This window comes from Bombina bombina, chromosome 6 (assembly GCF_027579735.1).
Source record: "Bombina bombina isolate aBomBom1 chromosome 6, aBomBom1.pri, whole genome shotgun sequence".
Classification (NCBI taxonomy): domain Eukaryota; kingdom Metazoa; phylum Chordata; class Amphibia; order Anura; family Bombinatoridae; genus Bombina; species Bombina bombina.
The window spans coordinates 746374770-746401725 of record NC_069504.1 but is presented as its reverse complement, the minus strand read 5'-3'; the positions used below and the strand labels follow the sequence as shown (position 1 = coordinate 746401725).

Genomic DNA, 26956 nt, shown 5'->3' with positions numbered 1-26956 from the left:
CGTTCCTGAAATTGCGAAAGGAACAAAAATTGGACTTATTCTTAGCCTTAAAAGGCCTATCCTGTGGGAGGGCATGGCCCTTCCCCCCAGTGATGTCTGAAATAGTCTCTTTCAATTCTGGCCCAAAAAGGGTCTTACCTTTGAAAGGGATATTAAGCAATTTTGTCTTGGAAGATACATCCGCCGACCAAGATTTTAGCCAGAGCGCCCTGCGCGCCACAATTGCAAACCCTGAATTTTTCGCCGCTAATCTCGCTAATTGCAAAGCGGCATCTAAAATAAAGGAATTAGCTAACTTAAGTGCGTGAATTCTGTCCATGACTTCCTCATATGGAGTCTCCATATTAAGCGACTTTTCTAGTTCATCGAACCAGAAACACGCCGCCGTAGTGACAGGAATAATGCACGAAATAGGTTGGAGGAGGTAACCTTGCTGAACAAAAATCTTTTTAAGCAAACCCTCCAATTTTGTATCCATAGGATCTTTGAAAGCACAATTGTCCTCAATGGGAATAGTCGTGCATTTGGCTAGGGTAGAAACTGCCCCCTCAACCTTAGGGACTGTTTGCCATGTGTCCTTCCTTGGGTCGACCATGGGGAACAATTTCTTAAATATAGGAGGAGGGACAAAGGGTATGCCTGGTTTCTCCCACTCCTTATTCACTATGTCCGCCACCCTTTTAGGGATCGGAAAGGCATCAGGGTGCACCGGGACCTCTAGGAATTTGTCCATTTTGCACAATTTTTCTGGAATGACCAGAGTCACAATCATCCAGCGTAGTAAGTACCTCCTTAAGTAAGGCGCGGAGATGTTCTAACTTAAATTTAAACGTCAAAACATCAGGTTCTGCCTGTTGAGAAATTCTACCTGAATCAGAAATTTCCCCCTCCGACAAACCCTCCCTCACTGCCAATTCTGACTGGTGTGAGGGTATGACAGATAAATTATCATCAGCGCACTCCTGCTCTACTGTATTTAAAACTGAGCAATCACGCTTTCTTTGAAATGCTGGCATTTTGGATAAAATATTAGCTATAGAATTATCCATAACAGCTGTTAATTGTTGCATAGTAACAAGCATTGGCGCGCTAGATGTACTAGGAATCGCCTGCGCGGGCATAACTGGTATTGACACAGAAGGAGAGGATGAAGAACTATCCCCACTACCTTCATTTGAGGAATCATCTTGGGCAACCTTATTAAATGTGACAGTACTGTCCTTACTTTGTCTGGACGCCATGGCACAATTATCACATACATTTGAAGGGGGGACCACCTTGGCCTCCATACATACAGAACATGTTCTATCTGAAGGTACAGACATGTTAGACAGGCTTAAACAGGCTAATAATGCAAAAAAAACGTTTTAAACAAAACCGTTACTGTCTCTTTAAATTTTAAACAGAGCACACTTTATTCCTGAATGTGTGAAAAACTATGAAGGAAATATCCAATCTTTACCAAATTTTCACCACAGAGTCTTAATGCTTTAAAAGTATTGCACCCCAATTTTCAAGCTTTTAACCCCTTAATTGAGGAAACTGGAGCCGTTTAATCAAATAACAATTTTTAACCCCACTACAGTCCCAGCCACAACGTTTGCTGCGACTTCACCTGTCCTTAGGAGTTATACGATACCAAATTAAGCCTTCCAGGAACGTTTTCAATGATCACCAGGCCCTCTCACATGCAGCTGCATACACTGCATCCAAAAGAAACTGTGCAGTTATGGCGCGAAAATGAGGCTCTGCCTACTATAGTGAAAGGCCCCTCTGACTGGAAAGGTGTCTAAACAACTGCCTGGCGCCTAAAAACGTTCCCCAACAATAAAAGTTTTATAAATCACCTCAGATTACATAAAAAACTTAAATAAAGCAATCGATTTAGCTCACAAGAGTGTCAACCAGTGTATAGCCCATAATAAGCCTTCATTCTGTTAAGAGTCTAAGAAAATGGCTTACCGATCCCCAAGAGGGAAAATGACAGTCTTCTAGCATTACACAGTCTTGTTAGAAAATGGACTAGTCATACCTTGAGCAGAAAAGTCTGCTAACTGTTCCCCCCAACTGAAGTTCCCTGGGCTCAACAGTCCTGCGTGGGAACACCAATTGATTTTAGTTACTGCTGCTAAAATCATACTCCTCTTTTAAACAGAACTCTTCATCCCTTTCTGTTTTAGAGTAAATAGTACAACCAGCACTATTTTAAAATAACAAACTCTTGATAGCAGAATTAAAAACTACAACTAAACACCACATACTTTTCACCATCTCCGTGGAGATGCTACTTGTTCAGAGCGGCAAAGAGAATGACTGGGGGGCGGAGCCTGAGGAGGTGCTATATGGACAGCTTTTGCTGTGCTCTTTGCCATTTCCTGTTGGGGAAGAGAATATTCCTACAAGTAATGGATGACACCGTGGACCGGACACACCAATGTTGGAGAAAAGTGTGTTTCTCTTGTAAGGTGTATCCAGTCCACGGATTCATCCATTACTTGTGGGATATTCTCCTTCCCAACAGGAAGCTGCAAGAGGACACCCACAGCAGAGCTGTCTATATAGCTCCTCCCCTAACTGCCACTCCCAGTCATTCTCTTGAAGCTCTCGACAAGAAAGGAAGTATCAAGCGATATGTGGTGACTTAGTGTAGTTTAACTTCAATCAAAAGTTTGTTATTTTTAAATGGTACCGGCGTTGTACTGTTTTTGCCTCAGGCAGAAATTAGAAGAAAAGTTCTGCCTGAGGTTTTTGATGATCTTAGCAGGTTGTAACTAAGGTCCACTGCTGTTCTTACACATAGCTGAAGAGTATGGGAAAACTTCAGCCGGGGGAATGGCCTGCAGAATTAACTGCTCTGAGGTATGTTCAGTATATTTTTTTCTAGAGAGGTGATAAGGTCTAGAAAATGCTGACAGTGCCTGATGTATTTAAGGTAAGCCTGATTACAGTGATTTAACAAACGACTGGGATCATGCTTGCAGTAAAGGGTAATATTCATGTTAATTGCTCTTATTACTTAGTATGTAAAACGTTTGTATTTGCAGTCTGAGACATCCAGCTTCCCTGAAGGAGTCCCCTGACATATAGTACCTCTGTAAAGGGTTTTTGTTCCTACAAAAGTCGTTTTAAGGGCAGGTAGGAGCCACAGTAGAGCTGTGGCATTTTGCTTGTGACTGTTTATAACGGTTTTACCGTTTTTCTGATTCGTTTTTGAGTCTGAGGGGTTAATTTTCCATTTGCAAGTGGGTGCAATGCTATTTTAGTCTATTATACACACTAAAAATTTCGTAGAGTTTACTGCCTTTTTTCAGTTTATGTGTTTGTTTTTTTCTCTTAAAGGCACAGTACCGTTTTTTATATTCTGCTTTTTAACATTTATTAAAGTGTTTTCCAAGCTTGCTGGTCTCATTACATGTCTGACATAGAGGAAACTCCTTGTTCATTATGTTTAGAAGCCATTGTGGAATCCCCTCTTAGAATGTGTACCAAATGCACTGATCTTACTATAAATTATAAAGACCATATTCTGGCTTTAAAAGATTTATCACCAGAGGAAATTGACAAGGGGGAAGTTATGCCGACTAACTCTCCCCACGTGTCAGAACCTATAACTCCCGCTCAAGGGACGCCAAGTACATCTAGCGCGCCCATTGCGTATACCTTACAAGACATGGCGGCAGTTATGAATCATACCCTTACAGAGGTATTGTCCAAACTGCCAGGGTTACAAGGAAAGCGAGATAGCTCTGGGGCTAGAACAAATACAGAGCTCTCTGACGCTTTAGTAGCTATGTCTGATATACCCTCACAATGTGCAGAAGCTGAGGCAGGAGAGCTTCTATCTGTGGGTGATTTTTATGACTCAGGGAAGACACTTCAACCTGATCCTGATATGTCTACATTTAAATTTAAGCTTGAACACCTCCGCGTGTTGCTCAGGGAGGTTTTAGCAACTCTGGATGACTGTGACGCCATTGTAGTCCCAGAGAAATTGTGTAAGTTGGATAAATACTATGCAGTGCCTGTTTACACTGATGTTTTTCCAATCCCTAAGAGGTTTTCAGAAATTATTACTAAGGAATGGGATAGACCAGGTGTACCGTTCTCTCCCCCTCCTGTTTTTAAAAAGATGTTCCCTATAGATGCCGCTACATGGGACTTGTGGCAGACGGTCCCTAAGGTGGAGGGAGCAGTCTCTACCCTAGCGAAGCGTACAACTATCCCGGTCGAGGACAGTGGTGCTTTTCTAGATCCAATGGACAAAAAATTAGAGGGTTACCTTAAGAAAATTTTTATTCAACAAGGTTTTATTCTCCAGCCTCTTGCATGCATTGCCCCAGTCTCTGCTGCTGCGACCTTCTGGTTTGAGTCTCTAGAAGAGGCTCTACAGGTAGAAACCCAGTTGAATAATATCCTTGACAAGCTTAAAACTCTTAAGCTAGCCAATTCATTTGTTTCTGACGCCGTTGTTCATTTAACCAAGCTAACGGCTAAAAACTCAGGTTTTGCTATTCAGGCGCGTAGGGCGCTATGGCTTAAATCCTGGGCAGCTGACGTTACTTCAAAGTCTAAGCTTCTCAACATTCCCTTCAAGGGGCAGACCCTATTCGGGCCTGGACTGAAGGAGATCATTTCTGATATTACTGGAGGAAAAGGTCACGCCATTCCTCAGGATAGGTCCAACACATTAAGCACCAAACAGACTAATTTTCGTTCTTTTCGAAACTTCAAGAATGGCGCAGCTTCAACTTCCTCTAATACAAAACAGAGGGAAATTTTGCCCAGTCCAAGCCGGTCTGGAGACCTAACCATAGGAAAGCAGGCCAAAAAACCTGCTGCTGCCTCTAAGACAGCATGAAGGATCAGCCCCCGATGCGGAAACGGATCTAGTAGGGGGCAGACTTTCTCTCTTCGCCCATGGGCAAGAGATGTCCAGGATCCCTGGGCGTTGGAAATTGTGTCCCAGGGATATCTTCTGGACTTCAAAGCTTCTTCCCCAAAAGGGAGATTTCATCTCTCACTATTATCTGCAAACCAGATAAAGAGAGAGGCATTCTTACATTGTGTTCAAGACCTCCTAGTTATGGGAGTGATCCACCCAGTTCCAAAGGAGGAACAGGGGCAAGGCTTCTATTCAAACCTGTTTGTAGTTCCCAAGAAAGAGGGAACCTTCAGACCAATCTTAGATCTCAAGATCTTAAACAAATTTCTCAGGGTCCCATCCTTCAAGATGGAGACTATTAGAACCATCCTACCTATGATCCAGGAGGGTCAATATATGACTACCGTGGACTTAAAGGATGCTTATCTTCACATTCCGATACACAGAGATCATCATCGGTTTCTCAGGTTCGCCTTCCTAGACAGGCATTACCAGTTTGTGGCTCTTCCCTTTGGGTTAGCTACGGCACCAAGAATCTTTACGAAGGTTCTAGGATCACTCATAGCGGTCCTAAGGCCGCGGGGTATAGCAGTAGCCCCTTACCTAGACGACATTCCAATACAGGCGTCAAATTTTCAAATCGACAGGTCCCATACGGACATTGTTCTGGCATTCCTGAGGTCTCATGGGTTAAAGGTGAACGAAGAAAAGAGTTCTCTATCCCCTCTCACAAGAGTTTCTTTCCTAGGAACTCTGATAGATTCTGTAGAAATGAAGATTTACCTGACAGAGACCAGGTTGTCAAAACTTCTTAATTCCTGCCGTGTTCTTTATTCTACTTCTCGCCCTTCAGTGGCTCCGTGTATGGAAGTAATCGGCTTAATGGTAGCGGCAATGGACAAAGTGCAGTTTGCCCGCCTACATTTCAGACTGCTGCAACTTTGCATGCTCAGTCAGTGGAATGGGGATTACACAGATTTGTCCCCTCTACTAAATCTGGATCAAGAGACCAGGGATTCTCTCCTCTGGTGGCTATCTCGGGTTCATCGGTCCAAGGGTATGACCTTTCGCAGGCCAGATTGGACAATAGTAAAGACAGATGCCAGCCTTCTGGGCTGGGGTGCAGTCTGGAACTCCCTGAAGGCTCAGGGCTCGTGGACTCAGGAGGAGGCACTCCTTCCGATAAACATTCTGGAACTAAGAGCGATATTCAATGCTCTTCAGGCTTGGCCTCAGCTTGCTGCGGTCAGGTTCATAAGATTTCAGTTGGACAATATCACGACTGTAGCCTACATCAACCATCAAGGGGGAACAAGGAATTCCCTAGCAATGTTGGAGGTTTCAAAAATAATCTATGGGCAGAGGTTCACTCTTGCCATCTATCAGCTATCCATATCCCAGGAGTAGAAAACTGGGAGGCGGATTTTCTAAGTCGACAGACTTTTCATCCGGGGGAGTGGGAACTCCATCCGGAGGTATTTGCTTATGGGTTTCCACCATTTCCTCTGCTCCCTCGTCTGATTGACAAGACCAAGCAGGAGGGAGCTTCGGTGATTTTGATAGCACCTGCGTGGCCACGCAGGACTTGGTATGCAGATCTGGTGGACATGTCATCCCTTCCACCATGGACTTTGCCGCTGAGGCAGGACCTTTTACTTCAGGGTCCTTTCAACCATCCAAATCTAATTTCTCTGCGCCTGACTGCTTGGAGATTGAACGCTTGGTTTTATCAAAGCGTGGTTTCTCTGAGTCGGTCATTGATACCTTAATTCAGGCTCGAAAGCTGGTCACTAGGAAAAGCTATCATAAGATATGGTGTAGATATCTTCATTGGTGTGAATCCAAAGGTTACTCATGGAGTAAGGTCAGGATTCCTAGGATATTATCTTTTCTCCAAGAAGGATTGGAGAAGGGATTGTCAGCTAGTTCCTTAAAGGGACAGATTTCTGCTCTGTCTATTCTTTTGCACAAGCATCTGGCTGATACTCCAGATGTGCAGGCGTTTTGTCAGGCTTTAGTTAGAATCAAGCCTGTGTTTAAACCTGCAATTCTGCAAGGGGTTCCGTTTGAACCTTTGCATTCCATAGATATTAAACTTTTATCTTGGAAAGTTCTGTTTTTAGTAGCTATCTCCTCGGCTCGAAGAGTTTAGGAGTTATCTGCTTTACAATGTGATTCCCCTTATCTCATTTTCCATGCAGATAAGGTAGTGTTACGTACCAAACCTGGTTTTCTTCCTAAGGTGGTATCTAATAAAAATATCAATCAGGAAATTGTTGTTCCTTCACTATGTCCTAATCCTTCTTCAAAGAAGGAACGTCTATTACACAATCTTGATGTGGTTCGTGCTTTAAAATTTTATTTTCAAGCTACGAAGGGTTTTCGTCAAACATCTGCTTTGTTTGTGGTCTACTCTGGACAGAGGAGAGGCTAAAAGGCTTCGGCAACTTCTCTTTCTTTTTGGCTAAGAAGTATAATCCGCTTAGCTTATGAGACTGCTGGCCAGCAGCCTCCTGAAAGAATTACAGCTCATTCTACTAGAGCGGTAGCTTCCACATGGGCTTTTAAGAATGAGGCTTCTGTTGAACAGATTTGTAAGGCGGCGACTTGGTCTTCGCTTCATACTTTTTCGAAATTCTACAAATTTGATACTTTTGCTTCTTCGGAGGCTATTTTTGGGAGAAAGGTCTTACAGGTAGTGGTGCCTTCCGTTTAAGCGCCTGCCTTGTCCCTCCCTTCATCCGTGTCCTATAGCTTTGGTATTGGTATCCCACAAGTAATGGATGAATCCGTGGACTGGATACACCTTACAAGAGAAAACAAAATTTATGCTTACCTGATAAATTTATTTCTCTTGTGGTGTATCCAGTCGACGGCCCGCCCTGTCATTTTAAGGCAGGTGTTTTTTATCTTTAAACTACAGTCACCACTGCACCCTATAGTTTCTCCTTTCTCTTGCTTGTCTTCGGTCGAATGACTGGGAGTGGCAGTTAGGGGTGGAGCTATATAGACAGCTCTGCTGTGGGTGTCCTCTTGCAGCTTCCTGTTGGGAAGGAGAATATCCCACAAGTAATGGATGAATCCGTGGACTGGATACACCACAAGAGAAATAAATATATCAGGTAAGCATAAATTTTGTTTTTTTTTCAATTTTTTCCCTCATATTTTATCATTTTTTATAGTAAATTATAAGATATGATGATAATAATGGTATTTTTAGAAATTCCATTTAATGGCGAGAAAAACGGTATATAATATGTGTAGGTACAGTAAATGAGTAAGAGGAAAATTACAGCTAAACACAAACACCGCAGAAATGTAAAAACCCTGGTCCTAAACGGTCATAAAATGGAAAAGTGCTGTGGACCTTAACTGGTTAATAAAGTAGAAGCTGAAAGCATTTTCCACAAAAAAACAAATGCCAAAACAAGGGGTCACAATCTTAAGTTAGAAGGTAGCAGACGCAGGAGAAATGTGAGGAAGCATTGTTTTACAAAACGGGTGGTGGATTCATGGAATAAACTTCATATTGAGGTGGTAAACACCACAACTGTAAAATAATTTAAAAATGTCTATGACGTGTATATGGCTATCCTAAGAAAAAACTAACATATAATATGGGTAGACTTGATGTGCCTTTTTGGTTCTTATCTACCGTCAAATTCTATCGGCTAGATTATGAGTTAAGATTACGTTAAGAGGTCCTAACGCTGCTTTTTAACGCCCGCTGGTATTACGAGTCTTGCAGGTACAGGTGTACCACTCACTTTTTTGTCCAGACTTGGAAATACCGCAAATCCACTTACGTAAATTGCGTATCCTCTTTTTTCAATGGGACTTGCATAGCGCCGGTATTACTGCCAAAAAGTGAGCAGTAGACCCTCTTCTGTCAAGACTGGTACCGCATTTTAAAGTCAGTAGTTAAGAGTTTTACACTACAACGCCGTAGCATAAAACTCTTAACTAAAGTGCTAAAAAGTACACTAACACCCATAAACTACCTATTAACCCCTAAACCGAGGCCCTCCCGCATCGCAAACACTAAAAAAAATGTTTAACCCCTAATCTGCCGAACCGGACATCGCCACCACTATAATAAATATATTAACCCCTAAACCGCCGCACTCCTGCCTCACAAACATTGGTTAAATATTATTAACCCCTAATCTGCCGTCCCTAACATCGCAGACACCTACCTACATTTATTAACCCCTAATCTGCCGCCCCCAACGTCACCGCCACTATTCTAAATTTATTAACCCCCCTAATTTAAATATAATTTAAATAAATCTAAATAAAATTCATATAATTAACTAAATAATTCCTATTTAAAACTAAATACTTACCTGTAAAATAAACCCTAAGCTAGCTACAATATAACTAATAGTTACATTGTATTTAGCTTAGGGTTTATTTTTATTTTACAGGCAAGTTTGTATTTATTTTGACTAGGTAGAATAGTTACTAAATAGTTATTAACTATTTAATAAATACCTAGCTAAAATAAATACAAATTTACCTGTAAAATAAAACCTAACCTAAGTTACACTAACGCCTAACACTACACTATAATTCAATTATTTCCCTAAATTAAATACAGTTAAATACAATTAAATAAAATTAGCTAAAGTACAAAAAAAAACACTAAATTAAGAAAATAATAAAACAAATTACAAGATTTTTTAAACTAATTACACCTAATCTAATCCCCCTAACAAAATAAAAAAAGCCCCCCCAAAATAAAAAAGCCCTACCCTACACTAAATTACAAATAGCCCTTAAAAGGGCCTTTTGCGGGGCATTGCCCCAAAGTAATCAGCTCTTTTACCTGTAAAAAAAATTACAAATCCCCCTCAACATTAAAACCCACCACCCACACAACCAACCCTACTCTAAAACCCACCCAATACCTCCTTAAAAAAACTAACACTAACCCCTTGAAGATCACCTTACCGGGAGAAGTCTTCATTCAACCGGGCCGAAGTCCTCAACGAAACTGGGAGAAGTCTTCATCCAAGCCGGGCGAAGTTGTCCTCCAGACGGGCAGAAGTCTTCGTCCAGGCGGCATCTTCTATCTTCATCCATCCGGCGTGGAGCGGTTCCATCTTCAAGACATCCGACGTGGAGCATTCTCTTCATCCGACGGCTCTTCTGGAATGAAGGTTCCTTTAAATGACGTCATCCAAGATGGTGTCCCTTCAATTCCGATTGGCTGATAGAATTCTATCAGCCAATCGTAATTAAGGTAGAAAAAATACTATTGGCTGATGCAATCAGCCAATAGGATTGAGCTCGCATTTTATTGGCTAATTGGAACAGCCAATAGAATGCCAGCTCAATCCTATTGGCTGATTGCATCAGCCAATAGGATTTAACTTCAATCCTATTGGCTGATTGCATCAGCCAATAGGATTTTTTCTACCTTAATTCCGATTGGTTGATAGAATTCTATCAGCCAATCGGAATTGAAGGGACGCCATCTTGTATGATGTAATTTAAAGGAACCTTCATTCCAGAAGAGCCGTTGGATGAAGAGGATGCTCCGCGTCGGATGTCTTGAAGATGGACCTGCTCCGTGCCGTATGGATGAAGATAGAAGATGCCGTCTGGATGAAGACTTCGGCCCGGTTGGATGAAGACTTCTCCCGGTAAGGTGATCTTCAAGGGGTTAGTGTTAGGTTTTTTTAAGGGGCTATTGGGTGGGTTTTAGAGTAGGGTTGGTTGTGTGGGTGGTGGGTTTTAATGTTGGGGGGGGGATTTGTAATTTTTTTACAGGTAAAAGAGCTGATTACTTTTGGGCAATTCCCAGCAAAAGGCCCTTTTAAGGGCTATTTGTAATTTAGTGTAGGGTAGGGCTTTTTATATTTTGAGGGGGCTTTTTTATTTTGTTAGGGGGATTAGATTAGGTGTAATTAGTTTAAAAATCTTGTACTTTGTTTATTATTTTCTGTAATTTAGTGTTTGGTTTTTTTGTACTTTAGATAATTTAATTTAATTGTATTTAATTGTATTTAATTTATGGAAATAATTTAATTATAGTGTAGTGTTAGGTGTAATTGTAACTTAGGTTAGGTTTTATTTTACAGGTACTTTTGTATTTATTTTATCTAGGTAGTTATTAAATAATTAATAACTATTTAATAACTATTGTACCTAGTTAAAATAAATACAAACTTGCCTGTAAAATAAAAATAAATCCTAAACTAGCTACAATGTAACTATTAGTTATATTGTAGCTAGCTTAGGGTTTATTTTATAGGTAAGTATTTAGTTTTAAATAGGGATAATTTAGTTAATGATAGGAATTTTTATTTCGATTTCTTTTAATTATATTTAAGTTAGGGGGTGTTAGGTTTAGGGTTAGACTTATGTTTAGGGGTTAATAACTTTAATATAGTGGCGGCAGATTAGGGGTTAATAAATGTTGGTAGGTGGCGGCGATGTTAGGGCCGTCAGATTAGGGGTTAATAAATATAATGTAGGTGTCGGCGCTGTTGGGGCAGCAGATTAGGGGTTCATAAGTATAATGTAGGTGGCGGCGGTGTCCGGAGCGGCAGATTAGGGGTTAATAATTATAATGTTTGCGAGGCGGGAGTGCGGCAGTTTAGGGGTTAATATGTTTATTATCGTGGCCGCGACGTTGGGGGCAGCAGATTAGGGGTTAATAAGTGTAGGTGGGTGGCGGCGACATTGCGGGCGGCAGAGTAGGGGTTAATAAATATAATGTAGGTGTCGGCGCTGTTGGGGGCAGCAGATTAGGGGTTCATAAATATAATGTAGGTGGCGGCGGTGTCCGGAGCGGCAGATTAGGGGTTAATAATTATAATGTAGGTGTCAGCGATGTCTGGGGCGGCAGATTAGGGGTTAATAAGTGTAAGATTAGGGGTGTTTAGACTCGGGGTTCATGTTAGGGTGTTAGGTGTAGACATAAAATGTATTTCCCCATAGGAATCAATGGGGCTCCGTTAAGGAGTTTTACGCTGCTTTTTTGCAGGTATAAGACTTTTTTTCAGCCGGCTGAAATCGTGCAGGAGCACGTTACACCAGCTCACCGCTAACGCAAGCAGCGCTGGTATTGGAGTGCGGTAATGAGCAAAATTTTGCTCAACGCTCACTTCTTGTCTTGTTTGTAAAAACCCGTAATACCAGCGCTGTCTGTAAGTGAGCGGTGAGCATAAACTACTCGTTAGCACTGCACAGCCTCTAACGCAAAACTCGTAATCTAGGTGTATGTTTCTATGTTTATGAAACTTCTGCCCTACAACTAGGTAATTGTAAGTGCTATTATACTACAAAATGGTAGGCCGTGCAAACTCACAGAGCAGAATTTTAAGTGATTAGGGCAGCACAAAACCTAAATACGCCACTCGCTGGAGGTAGTGTGGAGGGAATCCAAAGTATGACCTGCTTGAATAGGGAGAAATTGATAACAGAGAAAGGTTTATGTACTTTCAGCATAGACATGGTACTGGGACCCAAAGGAAGATATATGTTTATGTATGTAAAGATTGCGAAAAAGCAAGGGACCAAAGGTAAAGGCTTGAGGTATTTCTTCTGTGAGAATCAGGGGGTGAAAATATAAACTGATGAATGAAAGAAGTAGTTGGAGGGTCAGAAAATGAACCAGGAGACAGCTCAGATGCCAAACAAATGAAGCATTTGTATTGAAGTTGTTGTTTATCTCTATCAAATACAGCAGATATGTCTAGAAGTAGTGACCTTTTACCCTAGTGTAGAGGAGATTGTTAGTTACTTTTAGGGAGATTCAAAATATGAGGAGCAAGATCAAATACGTTGTGGTCAAAGCCGCAATTATGGGACTGCACTAAATCTGCAAGTAGACACAATCACTCATTAGAGCAAAAGAGAATCCGTACTGCTGGGTCAAAAATGGAAAGTGTATCCCTCACACCCTTCCAATGGTAAGAAAGTATCGTAAGAAAGGAACAGACCTAAGCGCACAGGAAAAAAATAATAATAAATACAAAAGAGTATAATAGAAATAAAAGCAGATAGTGAAAATCTGTATAATAACAGTATATGTGTAAACAGTCTCTATCATGTAAAACAAAGCAAATCACAAATTGAAATGTCAAATACAATGACACAACATGAGATTTCCAAGTAATCCAAATAGTTCATAACATGGGGGAAATCAGGCAAAGTTCCACAATAGTGCGTCCTAGAATCCCAGTATAAGCATATGGCTGAAAAGCGAGTACTCGCCGACCTTTACCTCAATCCTATGAGGTAAGTGAAGCACTCAGTCTGGGTTAAACGGAAGGAGGATGTATGGATAAATCCTGCCTTGTACCACTTCCACTCCAAGTGTAAATCTTCAGTTCCGTTTCTCAATATCTCTATAATATGAATCCCTCAAACCAGTTTTTCAGACAGTGTACAGTGTCATTATCCCAGAATTCAACAGCGCTTCTATAAACTAAATTGATATTTTGTGACGACTAGATCCTATCCAGCTAAAGGGCCTTTCGTACGATACTTTTAGGGAGAGTAGTTTCTTTTGAGTTTCTTGTGCAGAAACCAGAGAGAAAAGGGTCAAGTAACGAATAATGTGAGAGAAAGTGTGTTAGGTGATTATAAATTAGTTGTTCAAGTAGTTTGAGAAGATAGTGTGAAGATCTATTTGTCTGTTGGAGGAGAGATTTGTTACATTGATAAAGGGAGTGGGTAGGAAGTAAGGCTTTAAAGGTGGGAGGGGAGAAATGTTATTTTAAATTTTCTATTTTTTATTCTTGAAATGATCTGTGATAATTTGTAGTGATTTTGGTAGTATGGGGTGATGCAAATGGATGAATTTAAAGGCTGAGAAAAACCATCAGCTGTTAGACAAAAGAGGAAATATTATTTGGTTAGGTTGTGAGTAAAGTTGTATGAGCAGAGGATGAATTTGCAATGGAGGACATCAGTCTAGGTAAATGATTTCCTCCATTGATATTTAGCAGCCTGTGAACATCTTTGTATCTAGTGCATCTGCTTCGTGTGTCAACACCACCAAAATGTTAATTCACACAGTACTCTATAGAATGGTCCACTTACCCAGACAATATAAATTCACAGATGACTCTTTGGCAAGTACAAACCAAGCGACAAACTCAGACAATCAACCCCATACACCCTCCTATTCACCTACAGACCTTTTAATTGAAAGATTTTCGAAGCATGGCCCACCTTGACCTTTGCCTGTTTGTATTGACCAGTCTAATCTGAATAGTAGCTATAACATATAACCCCATGATCGTGTACTCAGTGATACAGTGGTGCTTTACAAATAATAGCAACAAATAGTTTGTTGTTCTGTTCTCTAGGGATTCTGGAGTTGTGTTTCTATAGTGGATCTAACCACTTCCTAGTAGAATTTGCTGTTAAAAAAAAGAAATCAGTTACACTCATTTATAGTATTCATCAATGTCCCAAAAATAAAGAAATGCCACATGTATTTAACATATTTCTTTTGGCTGCGAGCCTGTAGGCTGGTTCTAGCACTTTTGTTCCCCATAGAGGATTTCCTTATAGGCAGACACAAAACAAGGAAAAAAACAGATGCAAAAAAAAAAAGTTTGATTTCACAAGACAGAAAATTCCTATTAGGCTGTGCTGGCAGAGGTAACTTAAAGGGACATGAAACCCAAAAATGTTCTTTCATGATTCAGATAGAGAATACAATTGTAAACAACTTTCTAATTTACTTCTATTATCTAATTTGTTTCATTCTCTTGGTATCATTTGTTGAAGGAGCAGCAATGCACTAATGGTTTCTAACTGAACACATGGGTGAGCCAATCACAATTGAGATATATATATATATATATATATGCAGCCACCAATCAACAGCTAGAACCTAGGTTCTCTTCTGCTCCTGAGCTTGCCTAGATAAACATTTCAGCAAAGGATAACAAGAGAATGAAGCAAATTAAATAATAGAAGTTGTCGGTTAACAGTGACTTTCTCCATGCCAACAGTTTTCACTAATTTCTAATACATTTGACATGCCTCCTCCTCTGTCATACTTGCTTGGCAGGCCTATAAAATAGGCATTCCATCCAACTGCTTTATTATTTTCTTCTTTAAGAAGTTATTTTCCCATGCATTTGATTGAGAACTCTGACATTAAAGGGACAGTTTTGACCGATTTTCATATAACTGCATGTAATAGACACTACTATAAAGAAGAATATGCACAGATACTGATCTAAACATCCAGTATAAAACCTTTTAAAAAACGTATTTAGAAGCTCCAAGTTTGGCACAGATGAGGTTAGGCTGGGACACCCAGTGAAAGGGACTGGGAAAACAAGAACAGCAGGCACTCCCCCCTTCCCTGCATATGAAAACATTTTTAGTCCCACCCTTTCTGGTGATCTCATGGACTTCACTTCTAAAAATGTATATAATTACTATTGCCTATTACTGAGTTACCTTCGGGGGGAACAAAAAAGGTTTTGCACCAGGGCCCTCTGTTGACAGGTTATGACCCGATTTTGGTCCTTTCCTATATTCTACCTTTTTTATTCTGCTTTACTATATTTATAACTGAGGAATGCTTGAAAGAAATTAGACAGAGTAAAGCTCTTTCATGTAAGGGTGTTTTTCCACTTCCTGGATAGAAAGTATATGCTACATTTAATAATTTGTGAACTGTCACTTTGATTAAAAAAAAAATCACATAAACAAAAATGTTGTTTTTGCTCTATATATCTCCTGCTATTGATCCAAATATCTTCTGCCTATAACACCTCTCTTTGCTTCATATAACTTTTTCCCTATTGCTCCTCCTGTTGCTCTATATACCTTCTGCTTATAACATCTACTGTTTCTCTATTTAACCTCTCTTTTTACCAAATCGTATTGCTCTATATAACCTCTCCCTATAACACCTTCTATAGTTCTGTATGACATTTCCCTATAACGCCTCCTTTTGCCTCATATAACCTCTCCCCATAACTCTACCTCTTACTGCATATAACATCTCTATAGAACACTATTATATTACTCCATATAACCTCTCTCTAAAACCTACTTTTGCTCCACATACCAACTCCTAATCTATAAATCCTCCTTACCACTGTAACTGTTGCAGCATATGAGAAGTTAGCCAGAAGGTTTAGCAATACCATTTTCTCACGCATACAGAAGGTTTGTGAATTGAGTTGGTAATTCCACTGTTTATTAATATAACTATGACGTGAGAATGATGCAGAACTCTCAGTATTATTTATGTCTGGTCTCATTTTGAACGTATATTTAGTTTTCCATTAAAAAAGATGCAGCTGTGGGAAAAGGAGGACAATGTGTAATGACTCCTGTGGGATTTACTGTATAGAGAGATGTGGAAATTCAATTTTTTATCATGGCTTTAAAAAGAGTTTTTGGTTATTACAGAAGATATTTTTCATAGATTTGTATGCATCAGCTAACTTCCTTATAATAATGTAGCACTAGCATGTCATTCTTGCTCCACGGCTATCCAGAGCTAATTGGCTGGGCTGGAGCAAAAAATTACTATGTCGCAATACTGTAAAAAAATTGAATTTGAGCTGGGACATAAGGGTTTTAAAGTGCTACATTTCATGGGGGGGGGGGGAGTATTGTTAATGGGGGGTTTTTTTTGGTTAATGCAGGCTTTCTTGGGTTAAAAAGCATGTATCTTAGAATTGCAAAATGATAGCAACATGGCAACAGTTTGTCAAGCCACAGAAAAAAAAGCAAGTGCAACATATGTTGCAAATTGGCAGAAGTTGCAATTATCTTTTGTCATTTTTGGAAATGCACTCATTCTCACGCTAGGTGTCAGGACTTAATTAAAAAAAAAAAGAATTAGATGGGAAAAAAAATATTTTAGGTCGATATTGACTAAACTGAGGTGTATGTGACAGAGAGTGAAATTCCAGTTAAAGCAATGCACTGGGTTACATAGATCCTCCTGCTTCAGTGCGTCATGCTTGATATATGATATTTTCACTCTATTTTATTAGTCAAGTGAGCTTGCCTGGAAAAGGAATTCACAACTGAAAATAATGCTAACTAGAAATCTTGTGTAAAACTAAAAACATGTTTCCTAATTATTTATTTTCTGGATAATTCTAATTACTACATGCAGATAGCTAATGATTCTTCAGGAGTATAAACCAGATGTAAAAAGATTATTATTTTTGAATACATATACGTAGCATAACCTCTGTATTGTATTAAATTGTTAATAATTACACTGTGGTGATGTTTGCAGATTTAGACACTGTGTCTCACTCGGGGGCTGCTGTTTGTCTATTCGACAGAAAAGTGATATTTAGGATCAGGACTGTCCCACAGCTTTTGGGACATTTGAGAGTCATGGAAGATTTATTATATATGTCTGTAGAACAACACAAACACTTGACCGCACAATGTTGTCTAGCTGACTTGTACCAACATTTATGGTTTGAAGTGTTTTAATAAGTATATTATATATGTTTGTTCCAAATGATAAAGGTTGCTCACCCATTTTACCAATTCCATATGGCTACACATGTGGAAAGTTGGACACCCTTTCTTTAAACACATGGCTCATAAAGTGGCTACCTTCGAATACTGTCATGATGAAGAAATAGAAATGAGTTCTCAATTGTTACTTGCTGTCAACTACACAAAATGTGACACTTACACCTATTTAGAGTTTAATCTAAATATAGGCCTTATTAAAAATGAAAACTTGCAACAACACAGTGGTTTTATTCTAGTCAAGAAAAATCTATTCCGCCTTTAACACCTCGTCAGGCCATTAGAAAATGTGTGTGAAGCTTTTCTCACACGTTTAGAGAGTCTTCATATATTAAGGCCATTCTAATATGGTTCCATATGGGTTTCTAATGGGTTTTTTTTATTACCCCTACCAATAGTACTCCATCCACTATGACATCCACCAATGCAGGTTGTGATAAAAGTGTTGCACTGAAAAATTCTTGCAACAGTAGATTTCTAGATCAGCTCAATTTTGGCAACCAGGTGAAACACCTTTATTCCAATACAAAAAGCAAATTCTCAAAGTACAAAGTTAGTGTAGTCGCAGGGAAGTTGTTACATATAGCAACATGCAGAGCTATATAAAATTCAGTGCAGGGGAGTCTTTTAAAACTTTCTCATCAGGAATTAGGAGGAACCTTGGCCAAATATCCAACATAAGCAGAGTACAGTCTCTATAGCACACTAGTTCTGATACGGTAAGCACAGATTGGTAAATGACTTGATATGTATTTTTACTAACTCTTTTTAATAGTCTGTATGAGTTGTTACCATACATAATAAAGCATTTTTATATTTTTTTACCACGCTTTTCCCTTGGATGATTTCATATATATATCCCCATGGATGTGCTAGGATCTCTTTCTTTTTTCCACCTTTATTCCAACTTGCAATAATTTAGTCTTGATCCTCACAATATTCAATTTTTAGGGGTATTTTAAAAATGATCCAATCCGGAAAGCAGACGTGTGATAATTTTCAAAATTTGATCACCAAATTAAATTGTAAAGAAATATACATGCTCATTGACTGAAGTGTAAAAAGCAAAAGGTATGTATATTCAGCACAAGAAAATTATTTTTCAAAGCCAAATTTAACCCCCCCCCCCCCCCCATTAAAATGCATTTTTAGATGTGATGTTCAATAGAAACATATTTGTTATAAAAAAATAAAACTTTTTTTCAGTCATTGCAAGACTTGTATTACCATTTGCTTAATTATTACTGTTGATAGACTTTCCTCTTACTCAGCACAGCCATGAATACTTTTCCCATAAGATCCCTGAGCTATTATAAGCAATGTTTCTTGAGCTTGTAAACCTACTATTTTCACAGACGTTACTGTAATGTGAAGATCATCTTCCAGTAACAAACAATTCTTCACCACTATATGAGAACCATCCATTTGCTCTACAGAACAGTGTTCTTCATTCAAACATCTCTTGACTTGGTTAGATGGAATTTAATTTGTCCATGGACTTTAGTTGTCTAAGACTATACCTTTCCAGATGTCAAATAATCCTTAAAAACAAGTTAAAAGGAAAAAAACACAGAAATGGTAAAACATTTTTGATTCTTTTGAGCTGAGAATCCCACATTTGGATGCTTCTTTAAAACTGTATGCTGACCTATACTGCAATGGTTTGTTGTCTCTTGCAGATAAACAAAATGATGTGGAGATCCCCTCCCCAACGCAGAAGGAAAGAGAAAAGAAAAAGAAGCATCAGCCCATGTGCCAAATCAGCGGCGTTAAGAAGCTAATGCATAGCTCCAGTTTAACCAATTCATCAATTCCTCAGTTTGGGGTGAAGACCGATCAAGAGGAACCTCTGGCCAAGGTAAGCCAAGTATATATTTTGCATATTATTATGTGTCAATTGAAGACAGGTATAGTTAGTATGAAAGGGCTTGTCATGGGAAGACTAGGTTAGAGTTTGCATGGTAGGACATATTAGGGAAGAAGATGAGGTGGAAACTGCATTATAGGAATTATTGACTAAGTAAAAACTGTCAGAGTTTTACAGGGTAAGAAGTACTGACTATTGTAAAACCAGAATTGGGGTTCAGGGAAAGATTTGTCAGGAGAAGACTAAAGTGGGGTTTGCATGGTAAGGGAAGCAGGATAAGATTTTTAATTATGTAACAGAATGTACTAAGGAAAGATCAGATATGGTTTTCATGATCGTACATGTCAAGCAAAGACCCAGGGCTTGCCTGAAGAAACCTAAGGTGCGGTATCCAATATTATCATTTAAGGGGAAAACTATGTAATATTTTGTATGACTGAACTTGTTAAAGGAAAGTCAAGTAAAGATTGCACTGAGGTGCCTGTCAAGGAGCGTATTAAGACTAAGTAGAGTCTGCTTGGCATAAAGTTACAATTAAGCTAAGGTCAGCTTAGCTTAATGTAATAGCACTTATCAATGAAAATCCAGGGTAAGGTTTCCATAAAAGTTATAGTCAAGGGAGGGCAAGTGCAAGGCTTAGTAAGACTACAAAGGAAACTTAGTTTTATAAGCAAACAGTGTTGCAGATTATGATTATATCCAACACTATAACATACTTATATTAGCACAAGAGCAATATTCCATTTTCCATAACCCGTTAATTCTGTTTTTTTAGGAATTGGATAATTTAAACAAGTGGGGCCTTAATATATTCAGAGTGGCTGAATATTCCAATAACCGGCCGCTTAGCTGTATAATGTTCACCATATTTCAGGTGAGAATTGTTTTTTCAATTTATTACATGAAACAAAATTAATAAAAATAACTAATTGTATCTGAGTATATAAAGCTGTTTCAAAAATAAGGTTGCCTTTAATATTCGGAAAACAACCAAATGATTTATGAATGATTTTCTAGGAAAATCTGTCATTTTCGTGGTTTTAATTGACTTCAGAGAGTAGGCTGTCGATGAGCGTAATGTTACCTAAGATGCATTTGATAGTTTAAAGGGACATGAAATTAAACATTCATGAATCAGTACAATTTAACAAAAAAAATCCAATTTGCTATCAATTTAGGTCTTTCTGCTGTTTCTTTGTTGCAACTTAGCTCGTTTCCATACTGAGGTAGGCTTTCAGTCGTGCACGTCTTTGAGCATTATATGGCAGCAGTGTTGGCAACATTATTTGTAACAAAGTTAAGTGCACAGTCTGAAGCCTAGCTCAGTCTACTGTCATCAGGGCCGCCACTAGAAATTTTGGGGCCCCTGACTTAACCATTGATCAGGAACCCCCCCTCCTCTGACATGTGCAATTTTTAACCAAGTGACTAAAACGTATATGCACCTTATTCTTAAGTGTCTATTTAAACTTGGAAATGTTGTAAAGGTAGTAACATATAAACACACAGACACACTCATACACTGAAACACACACTCACACATAAGGATTCACATATAGACACTCTAGCAGACACGCAAAGAAACACACTCAGACACAGACACTCAGCACTTGTTTACATTGACCTGACAAGTAATAAGGTAAACTACAGTTTTGTAAAAAAAAGGAGATTTAGAAAACAAAATATGGAGTTCTGATTATCTTTCTGTAAAGGAAGATGCCAACTAAATGATGACAACAGCATGCAGTGGCTGAAAGGAAGGGCCCTGAACTGCCTAAACAATAATTTAAAGATTAAATGGTGGATTGGTGACTTCCGGAAAGGTCTCATTAGTCTCAAAGTCTGTAGAAAGATGTGAATAATCAGTAGTAAGGTCAAAATGTCCTAAAAAGGAACAGACAATGGACACACACAAACACAAACTTGCACATACACCCAAGGAAACACAGACAGAGACAGCCTCAGAAAACACACAAAGACATACACACACACACACACACACCCACAGAAAACACACAAAGACATACACACACACACAGAGAGACAACCACCTGAAAAATACAGAAAGACATACAAACACACACCCTCACAGAGACACCCACAGAAAACACAGAAAGACATACATACACACATCCTCACAGAGACACCCACAGAAAACGCACACCCTCACAGAGACATCCACAGAAAACACAGAAATACACACACACCCTCACAGAGGCATCCAGAGAAAATACACAAAGACAAACATACACACACCCACCCTCACAGAGACACCCATAGAAAAAGCTCAAAGACATATGCACACACCCTCACATACATCCACAGAAAATGCACAAAGACATACACACCCACCCTCACAGAGAGACCCACAGAAAACAAAATACATACACACTCATAGAGACACAAACCAAAGCACAAAGACATAAACACAGACACCCACAGGAGGAAACATTTATGCACCTTGCATCCCCTAAATCAACAGTGTGTGACATGCATGATCAAAAAATTGCAGAAATTAAGAGATCACTTTTTAAAGAATCATATTTGTAAATGTGCAAACAAAAATAATTCTGTGAATTCAAAATTGACTCCGGCACACACTGTACCAACAAATTGCCAAGTCTGTCTCACACTGTGCATAGTAGTTTAGTGCACACTCAAAAATCCTCTCAAATGTAATAACATTTCCCATGCTCAATTAGCACTCTGCTGTAGTACCCACTGGTGGCTGCCAAAATTTAAAAACATTTTTTATTTTTTTTTAGTTCTTGCCTCATGGGGCCCCCCTGACCCATTGGGCCCCTGACAGGAGTCACCCCTGTCTCCCCCTGATAGTGGTCCTGACTGTCATTAAAATAAACCAAATCTAAACAAATTATACTAAGAGAAAGGAGTACGTCTGATAACAGAAGTAAATTGGAAAGTTGTTTTTCATTTTAAATGGATATGAAACCCAAACTTTTTTGTCATGTTTCAATTAGAGTATATAATTTAAAACAAAATTTCCAATTTACTTCTATTAGCAAATTTTCTTTGTTCCCTTAGTATCCTTTGTTGAAAGAGCAGCAATGCACTACTGGGAGTTAGCTGAACATAGCCAATAACAAGAGACATATATTTGCATCCATCAATCAGCAGCTAGCACCCAGTAATGCATTGCTGCTCGTAAGCCTACCTAGGTATTCTTCTCAACAAAGGATTTCTAGAGAATAAAGAAAATTATTTAGAATTAAAATGGAGATTGCGTGCTCTGTCTGAATCATGAAAGAAAAATTTGGGGTTTCATGTCCCTTTAAATCATATAATCGGAAGGTAAAATGAAACTAAGATGATAGAGTATACAATTTTTAAAGGGACAATAAACAATTTAAGACGCTAATATAAAAATGATAAATCGTATATATAAAAAAACCTCTGCATTATACTTTCATTTTCCCCCCCTTTTCCTGTAATTCAATTCTGAAATTGTGAGCTTTTTCAGTTCTTGTTAGAAATGGAAGTGCAGAACACAGTTATATTCCACATAGCCATTGGCTGCACAATCTAGTCACCTATTTATAATTGTCCTTAATTGGCCACAGCAGAAAAGGTAACCTAAATTATAACATGGCAGCTCCCATTGTTTTATAGACACTAGAACCTTATACTTATTTAGTCAATATTTTAACAGTTAATGAAATCGTAAAACAATACATCAACATGTTATTCTCAGACTGATCTTTTCTTTAAATGCACCATTCTATCTAGCATTTATTAAGGCCTAGATTTGGAGTTTTGCGGCCAAAGGGGTGCGTTAGCTACGCATGCTTTTTTCTGGCCGCACCTTTTAAATACCGCTGGTATTTAGAGTTCACAGAAGGGCTGCGTTAAGGGAGCGTATAGCATATTTACCGCCACTGCAACTCTCAATACCAGCGGTGCTTACGGACGCGGCCAGCTTCAAAAACGTGCTCGTGCACGATTCCCCCATAGAAAACAATGGGGCTGTTTGAGCTTAAAAAAAACCTAACACCTGCAAAAAAGCAGCGTTCAGCTCCTAACGCGGCCTCATTGTTTCCTATGGGGAAACACTTCCTACGTCTGCACCTAACACCCTAACATGTACCCCAAGTCTAAACACCCCTAACCTTACACTTATTAACCCCTAATCTGCCGACCCCGCTATCGCTGACCCCTGCATATTTTTTTAACCCCTAATCAGCCGCTCCGTACACCGCCGCAACCTACATTATACCTATGTACCCCTAATCTGCTGCCCCTAACAACGCCGACCCCTATATTATATTTATTAACCCCCTAATCTGCCCCCCACAACGTCGACGCCGCCAGCTACCTACAATAATTAACCCCTAATCTGCCGACCGGACCTCACCGCTACTATAATAAATGTATTAACCCCTAATCCGCCTCACTAACCCTATAATAAATAGTATGAACCCCTAATCTGCCCCCCCTAACATCACCGGCACCTAACTTAAAGTATTAAGCCCTAATCTGCCGACCGGACCTCGCCGCTACTCTAATAAATGTATTAACCCCTAAAGCTAAGTCTAACCCTAACACTAACACCCCCCCTAAGTTAAATATAATTTTTATCTAACAAAATAAATTAACTCTTATTAAATAAATTAATCCTATTTAAATCTAAATACTTACCTGTAAAATAAACCCTAATATAGCTACAATATAAATTATAATTATATTGTAGCTATTTTAGGATTTATATTTATTTTACAGGCAACTTTGTATTTATTTTAACCAGGTACAATAGCTATTAAATAGTTATTAACTATTTAATAGTTACCTAGTTAAAATAATTACAAAATTACCAGTAAAAAAAATCCTAACCTAAGTTACAATTAAACCTAACACTACACTATCAATAAATTAATTAAATAAAATACCTACAATTATATACAATTAAACCTAACACTACACTATCAATAAATAAATTAAATAAAATACCTAAAAATAAATACAATTAAATAAACTAACTAAAGTACAAAAAATAAAAAAAGCTAAGTTACAAAAAATAAAAAATTAATTACAAACATAATAAAAATATTATAACAATTTTAAGCTAATTACACCTACTCTAAGCCCCCTAATAAAATAACAAAGCCCCCCAAAATAAAAAAAATGCCCTACCCTATTCTAAAATTAAAATAGAAAAGCTCTTTTACCTTACCAGCCCTTAAAAGGGCCTTTTGCGGGGCATACCCCAAAGAATTCAGCTCTTTTGCCTGTAAAAAAAAAACATACAATACCCCCCCCCCAACATTACAACCCACCACCCACATACCCCTAATCTAACCCAAACCCCCCTTAAAGGGACAGTTTACTCAAAAATTTTCTCCCCTTTAATTTGTTCCCAATGATCAACTTTACCTTCTGGAGTGTATTAAATTGTTTACAACTAGCTCCTTTACCCTTATATTGGCATTTGAAATTGTTAATTTAGCATGTGGTATCCCCACCTATTCTGAAAGTTTGTGGCCGCAGGTCCAAGCTATAGATAAGCTTTGTAAACACAGCCAGCAGAAGAAATTATACTCCCAGTGGGATATAGACGAGATAAGGTAATTAAATGTTGATTTTCCATTGTTCTCTCAAAGTATTGGTGATTGTTTTAAGGACAGATATAAGATAAAGAAGCAGGTATATGTACATAATGTGATACAGTAATGAGATCTGATTATACCTACAAGCTCAACCTATTTTATTAGGCTGTGGCTTCAAAACACAAAATCAGAGCTTTAATATACACAAATAAACCTTAAAAAGCTAATTTTCATACATTTTTTACTCTGCAGTTGGTAAAAAAAGCAATTATAAACACATTAAGGGAAAAACTATTTTACAGTATACTGTCCCTTTAATCCTAACACTAAGCCCCTGAAGATTTTCCTACCTTGTCTTCACCATGCCAGGTATCACCGATCGCTCCAGGCTCCAAAGTCTTTCTCCAAGCCCAAGCGGGGGCTGGAGATCCATCATCCGGCTGAAGAGGTCCATCATCGGGCTGAAGTCTTCATCCAAGCCCAAGCGGGGGCTGGAGATCCATCATCCGGCTGAAGTCTTCTATCAAGCGGCGGCTGAAGAGGTCCAGAAGAGGCTCCAAAGTCTTCATCCTATCCGGGCAGAAGAGTAGATCCGGACCGGCAACCATCTTCTTCCAAGCGGTGACAAGCGGCTCCATCTTGAAGACCTCCGGCGCGGATCCATCCTCTTCTTCCGACGTCCTAAGTCCGAATGAAGCTTCCTTTAAATGACGTCATCCAAGATGGCGTCCCTCGAATTCCGATTGGCTGATAGGATTCTATCAGCCAATCGGAATTAAGGTAGGAAAAATCTGATTGGCTGATGGAATCAGCCAATCGGATTCAAGTTCAATCCGATTGGCTGATCCAATCAGATTGAGCTTGCATTGCTTGCGAGCTCAATCTGATTGGCTGATTCAATCAGCCAATCAGATTTTCCCTACCTTAATTCCGATTGGCTGATAGAATCCTATCAGCCAATCGGAATTCGAGGGACGCCATCTTGGATGACGTCATTTAAAGGAAGCTTCATTCGGACTTAGGACGTCAGAAGAAGAGGATGGATCCGCGCCGGAGGTCTTCAAGATGGAGCCGCTTGTCACCGCTTGGAAGAAGATGGTTGCCGGTCCGGATCTACTCTTCTGCCCGGATAGGATGAAGACTTTGGAGCCTCTTCTGGACCTCTTCAGCCGCCGCTTGATAGAAGACTTCAGCCGGATGATGGATCTCCAGCCCCCGCTTGGGCTTGGATGAAGACTTCAGCCCGATGATGGACCTCTTCAGCCGGATGATGGATCTCCAGCACCCGCTTGGGCTTGGATGAAGACTTTGGAGCCTGGAGCGATCGGTGATACCTGGCATGGTGAAGACAAGGTAGGAAGATCTTCAGGGGCTTAGTGTTAGGTTTATTTAAGGGGGGTTTGGGTTAGATTAGAGGTATGTGGGTGGTGGGTTGTAATGTTGCGGGGGGGGGTATTGTATGGTTTTTTTTACAGGCAAAAGAGCTGAATTCTTTGGGGTATGCCCCGCAAAAGGCCCTTTTAAGGGCTGGTAAGGTAAAAGAGCTTTTCTATTTTAATTTTAGAATAGGGTAGGGCATTTTTTTATTTTGGGGGGCTTTGTTATTTTATTAGGGGGCTTAGAGTAGGTGTAATTAGCTTAAAATTGTTGTAATATTTTTATTATGTTTGTAATTAATTTTTTTATTTTTTGTAACTTAGCTTTTTTTATTTTTTGTACTTTAGTTAGTTTATTTAATTGTATTCATTTGTAGGTATTTTATTTAATTTATTTATTGATAGTGTAGTGTTAGGTTTAATTTATTTAAAAAGAGTTAATTTATTTCGTTAGATTTAAATTATATTTAACTTAGGGGGGTGTTAGGGTTAGGGTTAGACTTAGCTTTAGGGGTTAATACATTTATTATAGTAGCGGTGAGGTCCGGTCGGCAGATTAGGGGTTAATAATTGAAGTTAGGTGTCGGCGATGTTAGGGAGGGCAGATTAGGGGTTAATACTATTTCTTATAGGGTTATTGAGGCGGGAGTGAGGCGGATTAGGGGTTAATAACTTTATTATAGTAGCGGTGAGGTGCGGTCGGCAGATTAGGGGTTAATTATTGTAGGTAGCTGGTGGCGACGTTGTGGGGGGCAGATTAGGGGTTAATAAATAT

General features: G+C 39.1%; 1 protein-coding gene across 1 annotated transcript in view; it reads left to right on the top strand.

Moving 5' to 3' along the window:
• The window catches only part of PDE4A (phosphodiesterase 4A), a 373112-nt gene that overhangs the window by 273053 nt on the left and 73103 nt on the right, over nucleotides 1–26956 (top strand). The window contains exons 9-10 of the mRNA XM_053718013.1: nucleotides 19057–19235; nucleotides 20020–20118. Coding sequence (XP_053573988.1) covers nucleotides 19057–19235; nucleotides 20020–20118 — 278 coding nt within the window. The remainder of the gene's footprint in view (nucleotides 1–19056; nucleotides 19236–20019; nucleotides 20119–26956) is intronic.